The sequence below is a fragment of the Engraulis encrasicolus genome, chromosome 4 (genome assembly GCF_034702125.1).
Source record: "Engraulis encrasicolus isolate BLACKSEA-1 chromosome 4, IST_EnEncr_1.0, whole genome shotgun sequence".
NCBI classification, from domain to species: domain Eukaryota; kingdom Metazoa; phylum Chordata; class Actinopteri; order Clupeiformes; family Engraulidae; genus Engraulis; species Engraulis encrasicolus.
The window spans coordinates 18,110,551-18,127,040 of NC_085860.1; the positions used below are offsets into that span (position 1 = coordinate 18,110,551).

Genomic DNA, 16,490 nt, shown 5'->3' on the forward strand with positions numbered 1-16,490 from the left:
GGTACTTGGAGACTGCAGTACGTCGGGGGCAGTCCAGGGGCCTCATTTATAAAACTTTGCGGAAGAAATGCGCCAAAAGATGGCGCACGTACGAATCTCAGGATGTGCGTGCACAAGAAAGTATTCAGATTTATAAAGCATGACGCACGCACGCTCCACGCTCGATTTCCCTTTATAAATCCCAACTGACTCTGAAGTTGTGGCACATGTGCGCACCTTTGGACACACCCGTAATTAACCATAAATATTCAGTGAAACGCCCAAAATGTATATCTGTGGACGGCGTACAGTAAGCAGACGAGATATTTATCACATGTGGAGCAAACGGTTTTATTAGATGGAGAATGTTGGGCAATTTTGAGCAGTTAAGTTTGGGAAGTCATACATAACCCAAACTCCCTCGAATTGCAGCATGTGGATGGTTATGTTTTTATACCAGAGTTTAAAAAAAAAGGATGGCATGGACATGAACCTGCCATTTCATGGACATGTAGTATTAATTAAGTTGTGAACAAGGGGGAAAAATAACTGCGTCAAGGAAACATCTCACATGGCATGTCCTATGCACCGGATTTACCGCTGGTCACTGCACGCACGCAGCGGTCCGCTTTCAGTTCAAAGCGACGCCCCAACTGTCGATCAACACATCCACAGACAGCATGACATCTATGGGTATTTTCTAGTCTGTATTTATTTAATGTGTGTATTATAAACGTGCATTATCAGTCTATAAGGCCTGCTGTCTTAGAAATGCACACCTCTTTGCTGACGAACCGCATGAAAAAGAAACTGTATGCAACAAGAGAAACGAAGCTGTCCATTAGTATGTCACTTGACTTCGTGCTTGCCTGTATGCTTAATGGCTGAGAAAATCAACCATTATTTTTCTATTAGTACAGCTGCACTTGGGACTCGAGCAGATGATTCTGCAACTGGCTTAAATGTTGACGTAATTCCTTACAGAGTTGGAACGCACAAACGAGTATAGCCTACAGATACTGGAAAGGTCCATGAGTGATTAACAGGGTATTTCCAAATGTAAGTACACTAAATGTAAAATTTGCAACATCAATTACTTCCTTACAAAACATGCATGTGGCTATGGATAGGCCAGGTAGGCCTAGGCCTACAAATTATTTTCCAACATTACAAAACAAACGACCGCATTTTCGTTGCGAACTGGATTAAATAATGTAATAGTGTCTATCGTGACACGTAAACTCCGATAATCCCCCCAAACAATTTTGGGTCGTTCTTCCAGCTACCTCCCGAGGGCGCGCTTTCCGCGTTTGGTCTTTTGTTTAGTGCTTACGCATGGGTCAAACTTTGCGTGGAGCTGAGCATGTTTACCGGCAAGTTCTTTTTCTATAAATACCAAACTTTGCGGTGAAGTTGGCGTGCACAGTCTTTTGTGCGTACGCACCCGTTATAAATCTGGCCCCAGCTGAGGACTAGGCTTTGGGAGTGCTGTACTGCACTTTTTTTACAGACCACATTAATTACTAATTGATTAATTATGCTTGGCTGGGAGGAGTGAGCTCAGCTCTAGTTTGAAATGGGTGGTGACCAATCACTGACAGTTGACGTTTATCAAGTCATGTCATGTATGTTATGTGCCCAAGTGCGTTTTCTAACCATTTCGGACACGCTTTTGCCTACATCCAGTGTGTGCAGTGTGAATGAGCCATGTGCCAATTTGGCATGGTCCAGTGTCACTGGAACTGAAACCTTTGTTCCTGACCTCCTACACAATCTTTAAAACTTCCTTCTAATGGGTATAGTGCTGCAGTACTGTATATTGCAGTTGTGAAATGTTCCACCTCATGACATATGCTATGCAGGACATATTATCACAGTCACAGACGTTGAGTCACAGGTACTTATCTAATCACCTTGGCCGGTCGAATTCCAGCTTAAGATGACAGAAGTTTATGGAAAAGTTTATGGAAAAAAAGCATCATTGCTGTCATCAAAGACCTAAATGCAGTAGTTATGTCAAAGGGGTTGTTAAATTACATAACCTTTGTGGCATTTGTGGCGTTGATTATTTCGCAACGCAAATGCATTCCTGTCAATCGACAAGCAACCATGTGAGTGACGGCTTACAAATGACGCATGTCCCTTTTATATATATATGCGGTGCTGCGATAAGTGCAGAAATGTCAGTAATATGGGTGTGTATGTGTGTGTTCCTTGCCTGGACCTCCCTGCCATGTCAGTTTATCTATGTCACTGGAAGTGTAGCAAGGCACGTGACCAATCGTTTTCTTGAGCTGTGAGCTCACACAGACGTCAGCAACAACAACCAAGGCTTGTGGTCAAGGACAATCATTACCAGCTTCACAGCATTCTCACATTCAACAGGGTTTTTTACATTTATTTATTTGTGTCTGCTTGTAGAACTTCCCTGGCCTTTCAGGTATAGGCTACAGCACCACGTGTTGGTGGGGTCATTGACTTCATTTACCTACCCTGCCTTTCCAATCACTCTCCCCAAACACGAGGATGTGAAAGTGGACGTTGGTTTCCAAATAACCAGTCGTTCAGCACACTGTAAATCACTGTCAACTCAAGAGAGGTCATATAGTATTGCTTACGTCAGGAGGGACCACACAACACAAGCCACAGACCAGCCACAGTCACAGATTACACCAATCATTCCCCACTGGAGTGGTGAATTCCTTAAAAAGTTCTGGAAATGTTATTATGAATTGGGATGAGGTCATTTGCAGGTCAATATTACAAAGATTATGATGATGATGGCAGTCATGGGTGAGCGGGGGCAGTCATGGGTGAGCGGTTAGGGCGTCAGACTTGCATCCCAGAGGTTGCCGGTTCGACTCCCGACCCGCCAGGTTGGTGGGGGGAGTAATCAACCAGTGCTCTCCCCCATCCTCCTCCATGACTGAGGTACCCTGAGCATGGTACCGTCCCACCGCACTGCTCCCCATGGGGCGCCACTGAGGGCTGCCCCCTTGCACGGGTGAGGCATAAATGCAATTTCGTTGTGTGCAGTGTGCAGTGTTCACTTGTGTGCTGTGGAGTGCTGTGTCACAATGACAATGGGAGTTGGAGTTTCCCAATGGGCTTTCACTTTCACTTTCATGATGATGGAAGAAATGTTTATATAGTGCCTTAAAAAACAACCAAGTTCACCATCTTCTTATTTCTTACATATTTCTGGTAATAATAGTAATCATAATAGTGATTTTGGATGTGTATTTTACTTTTCAAAGTTTTCAATCAAGCAACCTAAAATTCATGCAATCTAAATTGAATTCTTATTTCCCTCTCTCTCTCTCGCTCTCGCTCTCGCTCTCGCTCTCTCTCTCTCGCGCGCGCGCGCGCTCTCTCGCTCTCTCTCTCGCTCTCTATCGCTCTCTCTATCGCTCTCTCTATCGCTCTCTCGCGCGCTCTCTCGCGCTCTCTCTCTCGCGCTCTCTCTCGCGCTCTCTCTCTCGCGCTCTCTCTCTCGCGCTCTTTCTCTCGCTCGCTCTCTCTCTCTCTCTCTCTCTCTCTCTCCCTCTCTCTCTCCCTCCAGAGGGCCTATGGAGCCTCCGATGAAGAAGGATATGGTTGCCATGATGAAGCGTCCGGATGAGTGGAAGGACCCGTGGCGGCGGTCCAAGTCTCCACGGCGACGTCCCGGCATGACCGGATCCCCACCTCGCGGCCGACGCAGACACCGGCCCTCCGCATCCTCCGTCTCACTATCAAACTCCTCCAGGTACACACACACACACACACACACACACACACACACACACACACACACACACACACACACACACACACACACACACACACACACACACACACACAAACACCAGGGTGTATGCAGGGTTTTAAAAAGTATTAAAAGGTGATAAATTAAAAAGTCTAAATTTAATGGCCTTAAAAGTAGTACATTTGCTCAAAAAGTATTTTTTGATAAACTAGGTGTTATTTTTTTGAGTTGCACTGTTTTGATTAAAAAAATCTTTCTTTATTCACCGTTTATCACAGTTTTTCCATACACCAGTGATTCGAACAACAGTAGCCACCTGACCTAGTTCATAGCAGAGTCGTGCCATAGAAAGCAGATTTTTGAACATCACTCTGGAATCGCGATGCCCCCTCGACGTCTTTTTGCAAAACACAAAAGTTTAATGTAGTGTTTAGAAGGTAGAAATTACAAAAGATGTCTTGTTAATACTGGAATCGGAATGTTGTGATGGTTGTAAAAAAAATGTAAAGGTAGTGAAAAAGGGTATTAAATGGTAGTAAATTTGACTTCAACATTGCTGTATATACCCTGCACACACACACACACAGGCCATCAGCATCCTCCGTCTCACTATCAAACTCTTCCAGGTACACACACACACACACACACACACACACACACACACACACACACACACACACACACACACACACACACACACACACACACACACACACACGCACACAGGCCCTCGGCATCCTCCGTCTCACTATCAAACTCCTCCAGGTACACACACACACCCACACACACACTCACACTCACACACACACACACACACACACACACACACACACACACACACACACACACACACACACACACACACACACACGCGCACACGCGCACACACGCACACACGCACACACGCACACACACACACACGCACACAGGCCCTCCGCACCCTCCGTCTCACTATCAAACTCCTCCAGGTACACACACTCACACACTCACTCACTCTCTCTCTCTCTCTCACACACACACACACACACACACACACACACACACACACACACACACACACACACACACACACACACACACACACACACACACACACACACACAGTCCCCTGCCTAATTACCGCCAACTCCTCCAAATACACTCACACACACACACTACCTCCCCAACTCACATATAACTTAGGTACACACTCGGGTATGGCCTTGTAGCCTCTTATTCAAGTTCTCCATCATACTGGTACTCTCAGTTGGCCGTTTTTATTTCTATGGCTTTCAAATTTACCTCAACGTGAAGTCATGTATCAGCAACCGAGTACTATGTTGATAACTGGCGTTTTATTTGTTTTATTTTTTGTGTGTATGTGTGTGCATTTCTGTGCATGTCTTTGTGCGTCCGTGTGCGTGTCTGTGATGCCTGTTGGTGTGCGTGTGTGTGTGTCGTGTGTGTCGTGTGTGTGTGTACAGGTCATCGTCGCGCTCTTCGTCATATACCGGCTCGGGCTCGTCTCGCTCGAGATCGCGCTCCTCATACAGCTCTTACTCCAGCCACTCCTCACAGCACAGCTCCTTCAGCGGCAGCAGATCACGGTAACACACTCACACACACACACACACACACACACACACACACACACACACACACACACACACACACACACACACACACACACACACACACACACACACACACACACACACACACACACACACACTCGCTCAACATTGCACTGACGACTTGCACATTCTTTCATAATTTGTGGCAAAAACGTTTTCCAACAGTAGCAATTCTAGTAACACACAAGCGAGCACATGTGAAATTGTGCACACTGTATTCTTCAGATGCCTATTCTGCCATACAAAGGCAAAGTGCAGTAAGTACATGTATACTTTGTCAAAATTGAGTTTAGACTGAAAATGGTCTTCATAACACCTCATTTACCTTATGACAAAGCCTTATAGTCTTAATGTGTCCTGTTTTAGAGATATTGCTATGCCAAATTTGCAGTAACTACAATATCCAAGCTAATGCCAATACTTTGAAGGCCTTTTCTCAGTTTCAGTGTTGCCATAGTTACTGCACTTTGCCAGTGTTGTGCCCGCCGCTGCGTCTTCATCCCCTTGCGTCTCTTGCCTCTAGTTCCAGATCCTACTCCTCCTCGCCCTCCCCCCATCCACCTGCCCAGAGGAACCCAGCCAAGGCCAAGCCTGACCAGCCTCCTCCTGCTTCCAAAGGGTACACACACACACACACACACACACACACACACACACACACACACACACACACACACACACACACACACACACACACACACACACACACACACACACACACACACACACACACACACACACTCGTGCACATACACAAGCACATTGACCCGCTTCCTCCTGCTTCCAAAGGGTACACACACACACACACACACACACACACACACACACACACACACACACACACACACACACACACACACACACACACACACACACACACACACACACACACACACACACACACACACACACACACACGTATGTACACATTGTAACCCAGGCACACTGTAGGTGGTTTAAAGCCATAAAATGCTGCTCTTCAGTCAGCCCCAGTTGACCTCCCTCACCATCGCTGAGCCTCCATAGTTGCTTTCACTTTTCCCTGTTTCACCTGGCACATGTGAAGTATGTACAAATACTGCCAATACCTATTTAGAAATGTCTTGTGCATTTGTTAAGTAGTAAAATAAGACCATCGACATACTCGGTCACATGCTGTGTCACTGTGTCAGCAGAAAACTGACCTCTGTTTGTACTGTCAAAATGCCTCTATAAAATGAAAAATGTTGATCACCAAAAAAAAGTATAGTAAAATAAGGGCAGTCATGGGTAAGTGGTCAGGGCGTCAGACTTGTTGGCCCAAGGGTTGCCGTACGATTCCCAACCCGCCAGGTATCTAAGTAATATCTATCTAAGTTTTGGCACAGAAGATTGAAGTTGTATTTAGCCAGAGAAACGTAACCAATTGATAGACAATGACAAGACTTTGTTTTGATAGTTGACGTTGCCAACAGGCTTTAATTCTCCTGTGAAGAGTGAGTAGGTTGTTAAGTTGTCAAGGGGTGACGCAGAGTGTGACAGTTTGGCTATTGTGCACAAAGAAATATTCCATTAAAACAATCAGCACCTTGTCAAACCCATTCAAGCAAGCATGCCTGGTACTCATGATGGAAACAATACCCCAGGCCCAGGCCCACATGAACGCACAGGCTAGAAATGGCTGTAGCCTAGGGGCCCCCATGTGCCAGGGGGGGCCTGATTGGCCAACAGTTTTAAAAAATGCAGAATTGTGACTAGATGCAATATTTTTAAAAAATAATCTGTCGTGTTCAGTACAGTTGTTAGACATGTTATCCTTAATTAATAGCTCACAATTATGAAAATTTGTCACGAAATTTGTCACGAATTTGTCACAGAATTTGGGGGGGTTGCACAACAACTGGTAGCCTAGGGGCCCCAGAAAATCTTAATCTGGCCCTGCCCAGGACGTAGACCATGCCTTTTCCCATCTAACTGGTGACATCAGGACGGTGGTGACATTGTTGATACAGTGCATTTCTTGGCATGGTGAAAAGTTCACAAGTTCTTGGAATAGGTTTGTCTCCTTCACGCTTCGCAGTTGTGTGAAGTGATGTTGCTGGCTGGATTACAAATTGCACTTATCTGTATGGTGGTTATGAACAACTTCAAGTTTGTCAGAGGGCGCGCTCAACTTCTGGGAAAAAAATGAATGACTTTGGGTGTGCAATAAAAGGTATCAACTAAAAGAAGAAAACTGACACACACTGATGATGGCGAAACGCGTCTGCAGACATGGTGGAAATCTATAAATAAATAATGAGACGTAGCTTGTGAGTGCAATTTTTTCTTCTTTAAGGTTGTGAATCACTTCTAATGATGTTTTCAATACCTCTGTTCTCACTCTCACCTTCAAATCAAACACACACACAGGCCCATGCAGAAGCCTGGCGGGATGCCCCCACCGCGCCGAGACAAGCCCCCTCCCAAAAAGATGCCCAGCCCCACCACACAGCCCAGCCAGCCCCCCACAGACGGACCCAAGCCCCCGCCGCCCAGGGGAGGAGGTGGAGGTGGACCAGGGGGAGGAGGAGGAGGTGGTGGAGGAGGAGGTGGTGGTGGAGGAGGTGGTGGGGGAGGGGAGCCTCCTGCCAAGCCACCCCCCAACGCCAGAGAAGGACGCCCCAACACCAGAGAAGGACGCCCCAACACCAGAGAAGGACGCCCCAACGCCAGAGAGGGACGCCCCAACATCAGAGAGGGACGGCCCAACACCAGAGAGGGACGCCCCAAAGACAGGCCCTACCCACCAAGACCAAGGAGGTACAGTCCTGCCCGCTTGTTGGTGTGTGTGTGTCTGTCTGTCTGTCTGTCTGTCTGTCTGTCTGTCTGTCTGTCTGTCTGTCTGTCTGTCTGTGTAGGGCGGTATGACTATAAGTGTCTATCATGCCCTAAATCATTCCTCTTCATTCTAAAGAGAATAACTGAAAACATAAGTAATTGTGGTATATCATTATCATGATGTAAAGTAATCCATATCGCGAATGTGTGCCATCGCCCAGTCTGTCTCTCTGTCTCTGCATGTGTGTGTCTCTTTCTGCATGTGTGCGTATGTATGTGTGTACTGTGCGTTTGCCTCCATGTCTCCCACTTTCTCTTTATGTAATTGCCGTGATGTGTGTCCCGTATCGCCCACTCCATCCACACACACCTGGGACGGGTGGTCAAGCCAGCTTGTGTGTGTGTTGTTGATATTTGTCTGGATTGCTGCACACATTTGCATGTGGACAGGACCGTGTAGGTGGCAATGACATCAGCCATTTGATAGAGATGCTCTTTATGCATGGGGGTGGTGTGTTGGAGGGGGGGCGATTGTTTTATAATCTGTTTATTTACTTATTGGTATATTTATTCAGATAACCCCTGATGCATATGCTGAGGTGGGGTTTTGCCCTTAAGTATTAAAATTAAGTTTGCGTGCGTGCATTTTTTTTTTTTTTCAGGTGTAGTCAGCTCTGAATCCATATTCTAGTTTTATGGTGAGCCTAAAATGAAGACATAGAAAGGCCACATTCAGTTACAGCCTCTCTCTCTCTCTCTCTCTCTCTCTCTCTCTCTCTCTCTCTCTCTCTCTCTCTCTCTCTCTCTCTCTCTCTCTCACACTCACACTCACACTCACACTCACACTCACACACACACACACACACACACACACACACACACACACACACACACACACACACACACACACACACACGGGGAAATCCTCCATAAACAGGGAAGTCCTCCACACACAAGCCTGCTGTTGTCCTCCTCTCTCTGCCAAGCCCCACCTCCACCTCTGCTCCTCCTACGCACCGCCTACTCACCGCCTACTTGTGTGTGTGTGTGTGTGTGTGTGTGTGTGTGTGTGTGTGTGTGTGTGTGTGTGTGTGTGTGTGTGTGTGTGTGTGTGTGTGTGTGTGTGTGTGTGTGTGTGTGTGTGTGTGTGTGTGTGTGTGTGTGCGCGCACGCGCGTTTGGATATTATAACAAGCCCCTTTCTTACCCCTTCATGCTCCTACTATCGGCCCACCGGTGGTGGAATCCCATAACGTGTGCGTGCGTGCGTGCGCGTGTGTGTGTGGTGGGTGAATTACCCCCGTCCTTATCCACCATATGATTCAGCCAGCGGTAGTGGGGTCTCCCAGGCGTGTGTGTGTGTATTTATTTATGCGCGTGTATGAGAAAACAAGCCCCTTCATCCACTCCTGCCCCTCCCTACCCACCGCTGGAGTCCCCCAGACAAGCCCCCATCTACTGGGCTGCATGCAGCAGTTATTTGAGGCTGGGAGCTACTAGTTTTCCAGAGGAGAACGTCGCCTGTGGTCCAAATTACTAGTTTCCAAACTGGTTGGAACTGATGTAATCTGATTATAGTGTAAAACTCTGGGCCTTGGTTGTCTTGTTGAGTGACGTGCAGACATTGAGGCTGGTGGTTGATTCTTTTTTACAGGTGTCGTTGTGAGGAAAGCGTTACATTGGATTCAATATTCTTGGCCTGTATAGTTTTTTTTCTTTTCTTTTTTCTTCTTGGTAGCTTTTAGAGATGCACCGATCAATCGGCCGCCGATCATGATCGGCAGATATTGGCAAAAATTCGTTGGATCGGCAATCGTCCTAAAATGATCGGCAAAAAACAGATCGTGAGATATTAAATTCCTCATGCAACTTTTTTGTTTGCCAACAACTTTTTTGTTTTGTACATCTGGAGCTAGTTGAAATTCATACAGTACATTCAGCTATGCAAATTGTGATAATGATTATTTTATTTTATTTTATTTTTTTATTTCTCCTTTATTTTACTAGGGTAAAAACACATTGAGGCAGTTGCCTCTTTTTCAAGTGTGCCCTAGCCAAAAGAGCAGCAAAAACGCACTCCATACGACACACAGTACAGACAGAAACAAACAAGTCACAAAGACAACATATCCAGACAGCAAAGCATAAAAGATTGAAACATAAAAACATGCAAGACATTACCATAGAGAAACATGCAGGACATAACAAAAACATGCAAGCAAGACAAACAGCGCTCATCAATAAAATACACAACAAGGACATAACAAGAAGCATAGACCAATGCAGACACTTACAGAATGAGAATAAGACATACTACGCTGATTTATTTTATTTATTTTTTAATTTTTTTCCCACTTCAAAACCTCAAAAACACTCACACTGATACTGCAAGATGTCCGCAATACGTGCCTTAAAATCAGACAGTGGAATGAAGACGTCTAGTCCTAGCTGTTTCTGAAGTTCATTCCAGGTTGAGGGGGCATTGTATTGAAATGCTAATTTCCCAAGGTTGGTTCTAGGGGTAGGTGGGTTAAAGAGAATAATATCCTTTGATCTAAGATTATAGCTATTACTTGAGGAAGAAAACAATGACAAGTAAGAGGGAAGCAGACCAATGACTGCTTTGTAAATAAAAGTAAGCCAATGAAGCTGCCTACGTACTGACAGTGGGTGGCAACCTGACAGACTATAAAGGTCACAATGATGGGTTGAGTATTTGGCTCCAGTAATAAAGTGTAATGCTGAGTGATAAACAGAATCTAGAGCCCGTAGCACAGATTTAGAAGCATGCATATAGATAATGTCACCATAGTCTAATACAGAGACAAATGTAGAAGTGACTAGCTCCTTTCTGGCTCTAACATTAAAACATGCCTTATTTCTGTAATAAAATCCCAACTTTATTTTTAATTTACGCACCAAATTGTTCACATGAGAATTAAAAGTTAGGTCTTCATCCACTAGAAAGCCTAAATATTTGTAACTTGACACTCTTTCTATTACCTGTCCCTGTAAAGTACTTATTTGAGGCAAGATTTGAGTGCGAGAATTTGTAAATAACATGTATTTGGTTTTGTTTGAGTTCAATACCAGGTGTAGCTTGAGAAGATTTTCCTGAATTTTTATGAAAGCTACTTGAAGTTTTGCTAATGCCTCAGAAGGAGATGGGGCATAGCAGTATAAAATAGTGTCATCTGCATACAGATGCACATTTGCATCTACATATGCACAGATATCATTTATGTAGATGGTGAACAATAATGGCCCCAAAATGGAACCTTGTGGAACGCCAATTTTAATTTGAGCTCTTCCTGATGTTAGACCATCACAGGAGACACATTGATGCCTATTTGTAAAATAATCTTTAAACCAAAGTAAAGTTTTTTCAGACATACCTATGTTGTGCAAAGAATGTAATAAAAATACTATGATTTACAGTATCAAATGCCTTGGAGAGATCTATGAACAATGCTGCACAAGACTTTTTGCCATCAATGCAGCTGATGATGTCATTTACTACTTTTACAGCTGCAGTGATTGTGCTATGTTTCTTCCTAAAGCCTGATTGAACTGGGCTCAGAATACTATTTTTAGTTAAAAAACTCTTTTAGTTGATCACTAATTAGAGATTCAAAGATTTTGGCCAATACTGAAAGCTTTGAGATTGGGCGATAGTTATCTAGCATAGCTGGGTCGCCATTTTTTAATAAAGGAGCTACATGTGCTAATTTCCAAGAATCTGGAATATAATTTTGTGCCAAGGATAAATTAAAAATGTATGTTAAGGGATCTGTAATAATTTCAGCTGCAAGTTTTAGAATTGACGGTTCAAGGCCATCAGGACCAGCTGATTTTCTACTGTTTATGTTTTTTAGAGCTGTTAACACTGACTCCCTGCTGATTGGTGAAATAGAGAATGTAGGCCTATTTGCCTGTCTCATAGTAGGAGACAGAGGATCAGGCTGTGATTGATTTGGAAGGGGCCTGAAGAGAAGTCCTGCTGAGGCAAAGTGTTGATTGAAAGCATCAACCATTTCTTTTTTGTCAGTAATATGTCTAGAGTCTAAACAAATTTGTTTGGGTAATGCAGATGCTGTAGAGTTGGACTTTAAAGACTTAATTGTTTTCCAGAATTTAGCAGGGTTTTGTAAATTCCTTGCAGTTTCGTCTAAGTAAAACTGAGATTTAGCATTACGGATCTGTGTTGTACATCTATTTCTTAAGCATCTAAAAAAAGTCCAATCCGAGTCTAAGCCAGATTTTCTCGCCTTTGCCCAGGCATGATCTCTCTCCTTTATAAGGCTAGATAGTTCATCAGAGAACCATGGATTATCTCTCCCTTTAACCTTGAATCGTCTTAATGGGGCATGCTTATTAACAACTCTAAAAAAGAGATCCTTAAAGAAAGTCCATGCCATCTCAACTTCTGGAACTAAGACTAACCTATGCCAGTCGCAATGGTATAAGTCATGCAAAAAAGCCTGTTGATCAAATTTCTTAAAACACCGTTTTTCTATTATTCTTGGAGCTGATTTAAGGAGTTTACAGTTTCTAATCATTGCTACTGCATAATGGTCACTGACATCATTTGGAAAAATACCAATATAAGGACATTTCTCCGGTTTGTTTACTAAGATTAAATCAATTAGAGTGGATTTGTTTGGGGTTTTTACATTTGGACGTGTTGGGGCATTTATTATTTGAGTTAGATTAACAGAGTCACAGTATGACTTTAAATCTCGGGAGTCATCCTTCATCCAATCCCAATTTAGGTCACCCAGGAGAATAACTTCTCTCTCATTAATAATTTTAGACAGCACAGATGATAAAGAGGCTAAGGTGTCATTCGTAGCTGATGGAGGCCGATAGCAGCAAGCAATGATTAGACTAGTATTCCCCAATTTCAAGTTAATTGCCAACAACTCAAAACTTTTTGCCACGCTCATAGAATTTAACAAAGTAACATGATATGAAGATCTTACGTACAACACTACACCACCCCCTTTACTCTTTCGGTCTGCACGGAATACATTATAACCATTTATTGCAACGTCATTGTCCAAGACGCTCTTTTTCAGCCGTTTCCGATAGGGCAAAAACATCAACATTTGCATTTATTGCCCAGAGCCTAACGAAGTCCATTTTTGGCACTAAACTGCGTACATTTAAATGCATAACTTTCAGCCCCGGTCTACTGGCAAAATCAGATGGTATATCAAGACATTCTGGCCGGGGGGGATTGGGCTACTTCCATTTAGAAAACATCAATGTAGATGGTTAGATTACTGATGGTCTCTTTTTTTTTTTTTTTAAACTTCCAATCCTTTCTGTGATCGGCAGTGATCGGTGATCGGCAGATCATGATTTTGATGATCGGTAATCGGTGATCGGCCCAAAAAAAGCTGATCTGTGCATCTCTAGTAGTTGTATTCTAGGCCGCATGGTTGGAAAGGCAGAAGGGGCCTGCTGGTGGCCTGCTGTGCTGCAATAAAGTGTGTGCGAAGAATTTGCATTTTGCAGTTAAACAAAAGCGCCTTTCACACCGTGAAGGGTGAAGAGGGTATTCCATGGGTTTCCATGTCCGTTTCCACGTTTTTTTATTTTATTATTATTTTGCCGTGACATTCCAGTGCAACCCTCTCCAGGAAAGGAAAGTTGTTGGAGTGGACTCGATTCTATAAAAGGCATTACTAGATTATGGCGTTTTAGAATCGTGGTTTTTATTAATTTATTTAATTTTTTTTCCAACCTGTCCCTTTTCCTCAAATGCACCAAATGATGTCGAGCATGGTGCCATGACGTCCCCACACACTGCCCTGCTATAATCTTTTTTCCCACTCACATTTATGATGGATTAAATGGGGCCGGTCTCAATTTGGTTACTTTAACAGTACTTTTTACCTAAGGTAACGTCCCTGTGCACAACCACTGTCCAGGTGCTGGTGATGTGCAGTAAGAGTAATCCAAGTAAATGAAGGATGAATCACCGCACACTGGTATCTTTGCTGGTAGTTTATTTGGTGAACAACACGTTTCGCTATGGCTTCATCAGGTTCACTCTGGCATTACGCATGTCACCCAAAGGTGTGTGCAACTGGTTTCCCAATGTTGCATTACACAATCCTTGGTTGGAACGGCATGAATCAGTACAGTCAAGAGGTCAAGTTCTCCAGGAAGAACTGGTGCACACGACATGATGAGTAAATGTGCACACGACAAGAAAGTGATGTGGCTTTGTTTACACTCTGCGATAGTGCAAGACGGCCAGTGAGTGAGCAGCAAGTGCATGGAAAATAAGTGGTCTGGCTAATCTATTGCCAGGCCATCATATCAGTGGAACTGTATTAATAAAGTACACATAGGAGTGGCTCAGGAGCTACATACACACATGCACACACTCCGGCATGCGCACACACACACCTGCACACACACACACACACACACACACACACACACACACACACACACACACACACACACACACACACACACACACACACACACACACACAAATATTTGTGAACCCACACGCATTCCTTATGCACATTCCACTCTCACACACTTGTCAACTCCCACTCTGGCTGCAGGTGAAGTTGAGATTGAAGTTTGGCAATGCTGAAAAAAAATACTACTCCTAAGTTTCCTAATGACGTGACAGTATTTCAGGTTAATTGGTTCCATTTCCATGTGTGTCTGAGCAGTAGTCATGCAGTTTGTAATGATTGCTATGCAGATGACATCTGTGTCGCCTGGCTTCTGTGTGAACCAGGAAGGGTGACGCGTGGACTGCCGTCCATGGGTACCACAGGACTCGAAAAACTCAGATTGGTGGGATGTCACTTTTTTACAAATTGAAATACCAATAAAGACGTACAAGAATAAATGGCACAGAATAGTGGGAATAAATAGTTAAAAAAAGACATCACAATTTTAAAGAGCAATCCAGGTAGAGTGAGAGACTGACAATAAAAAAGACGATTAAACTACCAGACATATGAACAAATCTGTCAACACTCAACAGTGACTGTCGACTGAGCTTGAAGGAGTACCCTGCAGATGTGTGTATGGTGTGTCTGTCTGTCTGTCTGTCTGTCTGTCTGTCTGTCTGTCTGTCTGTCTGTCTGTCTGTCTGTCTGTCTGTCTGTCTGTCTGTCTGTCTGTCTGTCTGTCTATCTATCTATCTATCTATCTATCTATCTATCTATCTATCTATCTATCTATCTATCTATCTATCTATCTATCTATCTATCTATCTATCTATCTATCTATCTATACAAGACAACGGCATGCAGTGACAGTCAGGCTGTATATTGTTGCTCCTGTTGAAGAGTAATTGTTGAAGAAGAAAATATTTACTGTAATTTGCACCTTTTTAATCTGTTGATGCCATCTTAAGCGCTGCTCTTCAGAAATCGGCATCTTTTGTTTGTAATCAATGATCATATGAGTAACAATTAGAAAACAAATAGATAAGAAAAGAACAACAAATAGTAGTAATAGAGATATTAACATTGACATTGGCATACCGGTATCTCCTGCAAAAATCTTGCGTCAGCAGATTCCACCTTACATGCCGTTAGCATTGCAGACACATTTCTGTCTTATCCCCCTGGAGATAACGCATCATTCCTCTGACGTTACAGCAGGCTAGACAGCTACTGACAAGCCTAGTTGGTCTGACCAATTGGCACCACTACATCATGTCTATTTTCCTTCTAATAAACAGTCATAACAGGATCACCTGTTATCTAGTATGCTCCAGGGTTGGTTTGTTGTTAATGGCGATGTGTGTTTGATTTTCTGGCCGAGGAGGGAGGAAGAGGAGAGAGAGACCGAGACAGACAGATAAACAGACAGACATGGAGAGAGAGAGACAGACAGACAGACGGACATGGAGAGAGAGGCAACAAACAGGGGGACAAATAGACCTGGGAAGGGTGGAATGCATGCATGAAAGGGTGAACATGAGAAATACAGAGAGAAAGAGCGCGCAAGAGATACCTACAGAGTGTGTATGTGTCGGAGAGAGGGAAGATGTAGCGTGTGTGTGTGTGTGTGTGTGTGTGTGTGTGTGTGTGTGTGTGTGTGTGTGTGTGTGTGTGTGTGTGTGTGTGTGTGTGTGTGTGTGTGTGTGTGTGTGTGTGTGTGTGTGTGTGTGTGTGTGTGTGTGTGTGTGTGTGTGTGTGTGTGTGTGTGTGTGTGTGTGTGTGTGTGAGAAGAGGTAGCGTGCGTGCATGCGAGAGACAGACGGACAGACCTGAGAAGGGTGGAAAAAGACAGAGAAATGTTGAACATGAGAAGACCTGACAAATGGAGAGAGATAGATGCCTACAGTATGTGTGTGAGAGGGAA

At 43.9% G+C, this 16,490-nt stretch overlaps 1 protein-coding gene across 1 annotated transcript in view; it reads left to right on the forward strand.

The window, feature by feature from the left end:
• zc3h18 (zinc finger CCCH-type containing 18) overlaps window positions 1-16,490 on the forward strand; it is a 67,495-nt gene that overhangs the window by 32,384 nt on the left and 18,621 nt on the right. The window contains exons 10-13 of the mRNA XM_063196828.1: window positions 3,542-3,727; window positions 5,191-5,313; window positions 5,864-5,959; window positions 7,732-8,121. Coding sequence (XP_063052898.1) covers window positions 3,542-3,727; window positions 5,191-5,313; window positions 5,864-5,959; window positions 7,732-8,121 — 795 coding nt within the window. The remainder of the gene's footprint in view (window positions 1-3,541; window positions 3,728-5,190; window positions 5,314-5,863; window positions 5,960-7,731; window positions 8,122-16,490) is intronic.